General features: G+C 49.8%; 1 protein-coding gene across 1 annotated transcript in view; it reads left to right on the forward strand.

Annotated features, from left to right (window-relative positions):
* LOC126570342 (putative odorant-binding protein A10) overlaps positions 1–5000 on the forward strand; it is a 6396-nt gene that overhangs the window by 656 nt on the left and 740 nt on the right. The window contains exon 2 of the mRNA XM_050228036.1: positions 471–717. Within this exon, the coding sequence (XP_050083993.1) occupies positions 471–717 (247 nt within the window). The remainder of the gene's footprint in view (positions 1–470; positions 718–5000) is intronic.

The raw sequence follows: 5000 nt of genomic DNA on the forward strand, positions 1-5000 counted from the left end.
GCAGCGAGTGCAAAATGATTCACAAGGAAGGGGAGGAAATCCAGATCCACCATAACCCATAAAAAGGCCCGCGTACACATACTAACCGTGGCCGCGACGTGACTGCTGCTGGAGACACGGGGAGAGCATAAAGCATAATTACCGTGAGCTGCGGTGCCGGTGTTGCCGGTGGTGCGAATGATTAACACTCCACCGAATCGCACCGAACCTTTCCCCCGTCCGATGGTGGTGGTTTGTTTAAAAAAATACTTTTACTTTTGTCTGCATCGCTCTGCATGCCCCATCCCGTGGCTACATAATCGCGGTGTTGGCTCCAGGTGGCTCATATTTATGCCTTGTTTGTGTCTTCTCCATCTCTCACCACGTTTGTTCACTCACTTCTCGTTTTGTTTGTTTCGTTTTTCTCTTTCATCTGTTCGCTGCGCTTGGACGATGTCAACGGGCACGACTCGGCGGTTCGCGAAAAGCAGGTCAGTAGTCGCTCCTCGTGGATCGCCGTCGTTGGGTTGCTTTGCGCGATCGCGATGCTGTCACAGCTGACCACGGTGGTTAGTGGAGCGGCGGATGCAGCGGCCACCATCGCCACCAGCACGGCCAAATCACAGGTTTCGGACGAAGCACTCGAGAAAGCGCTCAGCGACAAGCGGTATCTGATGCGGCAGCTCAAGTGTGCCCTCGGTGAGGTACCGTGCGATCCGGTTGGCAAGCGGCTCAAGAGTAAGTAAACACACCGACGAGCTGGGGAATCCCCTGAACGTTGAAATTAGGTCATCTTTAGGTCACTGGCAGTGCGAAATTGCGGTCATTGCATTGGTTTTTATTCGGCAAAACTTGGCTAGAAAGGCTTAATGATTTCAGAGCTGACCATGAAAAGCACTTAAACAGTTGGTGTGCTCCTCGTTATGCGGTGCACTTTTCCGCAACACCCGGATTGCTTGTGGCCGCTATGGCATCATTCAATGATTGGTATCGTCGCGTATTGTCAGAAGTTGTTGAAGTTGCTTTTGAAATGGTAATTATGTTCGTGAGGCGACGCAGTAAAAAGCGACACGCCAGTGACGCCCAACTCAACATTCAACTCAACAAAAGAAGTCTCACAGATCAAGTTTTGTGACTGGTCATTATTCGCCTTTTTTGTGCCTTGTTTTCCGTTCCGTTCCGGCTATCCTGTGTTTATCCTTCCGAGGCTCGAATGGAAGACAAAGAGTTAGTCTTAATTAAAATTAAAAATCATAATTACGTTGATCCCTGAGGAATACCGCCGCAGGAGGCGAGATGAGACTGAGTAATCCACATTTCAAGAGTCTTCTATTGTGCTGTACAGCAACTCATATTCTGGTCAAAGTTCGTTTCTCCTTTTTGTGGATTCCAACTTGGGTACTTGTAGTCCTTCTCTCTGTTTGCACACACCAGGCCTTAACCGAAAGAACAAATTGGTTTAGAGTCGGTTTCGTCTCAGTGTTCTTCTCTACATCAATTTCTCTGACCTGAGCTAGGGACAGAGAGCTAGGGGAGTTATGTTTCTTCCATTTCACAGCGCCCACAACACAACACGATACTTTGTCGATTTATGAGGACTTCCTGTTGTTGTGGCAAACGCTTTCTGGACGGAGGTCCCTCCGAGAACTGCACCGGAGATGCGCTCCTTTCGACTCTCCCGGTGGTCAGTGCACAAGTGTCGGTGGTGGTGTGTCTGTTAGAGGTTTAGAAGATTCAACAACCGACCGACTGTGGTTGCGGCCAGAGTGGTTGAATGTTTAGAGACTAGAGACGCTAGAACGCTTCTAACACACTAATCGGTCGGGGTTTTCGAACCAGGGCCTGCCAGAGGCGTCTTCTAATGACTTTATAGCCTTCTTCTACAAATCTTATCCTCCAATAACAACAACAAAGCACTGGAGCGAGTTGGAGTTGTGCGAGTGGAATTTATAGAAATAGAACATAAAAGTTTATTGAACGCACTCGCCCAGTCCGTCCCCTCGGGAGTGCTCTAAAGCTAAATCATTAGCTTGTTTTGCATCAACTCGTCGGCAAATCTATCTCGGTTCTCAAGTCGCCCGGGCTCCGTGATGCTTCCGGGGCATTGTTCAGCGAGCGTTCGCGTTCCCGCGCCGCGAGCGAGTTCTGTTAAACATTTTATGGGTCGTAATTTTCCGTCGAAACAGTTAAACCGTTTAACACCCGCCCTAAGGTCTGAGGTGGGGGCCGTTGAGGGTGACGCGATGAGCGAGCGGGCAATAAAATGCGATTTATCTCACGAAACGATGATGTCGCGTGGTGGTTTTTGAGGGAGGGAAAGTGTAAAAAATGGAAGAATGTTGTCGCCGCATCTTCACCATTTTCACCAGGCGCAAATTAACCACACAAACATGGCCGCACATACACTCGTTGACAGTGTTTGGTGTTGTTTTTCCGATTTTTAAATAATAAATTGGAATTCTAATTGGGGCTTTGGCTTTGAAGGCCAATAGGCAGGCAGACAGGCAGGCAGGCAGGCAGGGTGGCGATTGATTTAATTCGATTCCGGCAATTGCGCTCGATGGATATTGGATCGAACAGGATTAAACGTCAGTCACTGGCACACCGGGGGCATGGCTGGGCATGTGAGATCATCCAGGGAGGCGACGCAGCACACATTATGCCGGGTTGCTATGGCAATCCATCCATCTATCCATCCATTCCCACCAGGCGCCAGGCGCCAGGCGATATTAATTATCAGATAATATAAAATAATCACCCACAAGGCTAAGGGTGGGTGGCCGCGATGGCCTCGTAGTTACCCCATCATCCCACGGGCTCATGCACACATACTCACACACTCTCTCTCTCTTATCTCTCGCATCCCGGAGGGACCCACGAGTTACAATGCTTAATTTAATGGCGCTTTAACGGATTAATAATCCACATCGCCCTACCTGCCTGCCTGTCTGTGTCCACCTTCATGACCTCACGTCGCGTCCATGTCGCGTCCATGCGCGACGAGAAGATAATGAAATGCAAAAATGTATTAATTCTATTTCACAAAGTTTCGCACGACGATGATTTATCGCACCTGATGCAGGACGGTGATGCAGTCATCTCGTGTCGCGTGGTGCTTTGGTGTCAAATTTATGGAATATTTGTTTGTCACCCTCCACTTCGGGGGAGGGGGTTCGTGGAATATGATGCTACGTGCCTATGCTGGTGCATTTTCGGGCCGGGCGTTCGAACACGTCTCTCTTTTAACACTTAATTAAATCGCTTGTGATGACATTGGACGCGTCGAGGCGCGCGCGAGGCTGGCTTACACCTCTTTGGGCTCTCTCTCTCTCTCTCTCTCTCATTATCATTGACACCTGAAACAACCTCGCCTCGCCTTGATGTGGCCTGCCAGGATGGTCAGGCCAGGGACGTCTAACGCGCTGTTCTTCCGCTGAATGTCCTTCATTCGAGGTGTGAGTATATGTTGCGTTATTAGCGGGCACATGGTAAACCATTTTAGAGCACCGAGGCCATTGGCACCACCACCGGGCGTGCAATGTGTCAAGCCCGTGTGGCCCGAGTGGTCAGAGTGGTTATGGATGCCGTGATGCCGAGAGCCTTTGTCCCGGTGTCTGTCAGGGTCATACGTGCGTTCGTGCGTGCGTGCGTGGCGGCGGCGGCGGCGTGCGTGATTGCGTTTCTCTCGCCCCAAACGAGGGTTGTGAATCCGACCGACGAGTGCAGAATAAATATTTTCATCCCCTCGCTCCCTCCCCCAGGCCAGGGCCAGGCCAGACCGTGGGTCCTACCAACGGGTCATACATAATTCATCGCTGTTTGGTTCACCGGGTTTTGGGGTCGGTTGACCGGAGACGAAGGGACGCCAGGATGCTCGCCGCGAGGACTGTTGTATGGGTGCGCTCAGTGGTAATTTAGGAGCACACACAGGCACACACAGGCACACATACACACGTCAATAAATTGTTGCAATTCTGAGCACCAGCACCCACAGTGACAGCACGGAACGGAATGACGGGCGTGCTGCGGTGTTAATGCTGTTGTTGTTAATTAAATTGTTCGCATTAGGGACCGTGGCGTCGGCGGTGGTCGCGACGAAAACCGTAATTTATGGTTTTGATGGATCACTTTCAAGCTCCCTCCATCTTGTGTGGTGGCGTGGCGTTGTTTTTTTTTACATCGCCCAACGCGAACCTGTGGGTGAAGGGTAAAGTAAACTCCAAGCTCTCTGCATAAGCATAATTAAGAAATTGCCTCTGGATGGCATTTGCAACGGGTGGGGGGCGGAAGTTGGAGCGGCCAAACAGAAATATGCTCAAGTACTTCAGGAATCGCGGCGAGTGTTTGCCCAAAGCAAAAGCTTAACTCGTTCGCTACCCTTGAATTACATTAATTAATTGAAAATGCGTGGTATCGAATGAGGGGGGGAAATTAATGCAAAGATTAAATAGATTTCATGCAGCTGTGATGGGGCATTCAATAGAAATGTCAGTGTTCTTCTGGTGAGCCATCAATGTTTGTCAGTTTGATTCGAAAAGTTGCGATTCCGGAACCACGATCGATCCGTCCGTAGCCTGCTAGGTTTCTACGACGAGGAGAAGTTAGGATTTTAGTAACAAACGAACGACATGTCTACTTCGATTGCAGTGCTATGCACCGAGACAGGGACTCTGCAGCAGTGGCATCTGCTGCCTGACACCCGTATCCGTCGCTTCTTTCGCAGTCAGTTTGTTATCGTTAGCAGCAAAGCTTCACTGTAAGTCCATTGTGTAATCCTTGGATAGACCGATAGAAAGAGAAAAAGAAAACGAGAGAGAGAGGACGGAATACCAGCACATACCAAGGGATGCAGCAGTACGCAGCTGTCGGCGATGTCTGCGGTGTCGGTGGGATTTGATTTTTCGCTCCGACTCATTAATGTGTAATTAAATCTTCAATTAAAATCTAATTGATTCCAGCCAGATTCCACCGACCGCTGGACTGGTCGATTGAATGGTGTTTGAGGGAGCATCTGAACACCC

Source organism: Anopheles aquasalis, chromosome 2 (genome assembly GCF_943734665.1).
Source record: "Anopheles aquasalis chromosome 2, idAnoAquaMG_Q_19, whole genome shotgun sequence".
NCBI classification, from domain to species: domain Eukaryota; kingdom Metazoa; phylum Arthropoda; class Insecta; order Diptera; family Culicidae; genus Anopheles; species Anopheles aquasalis.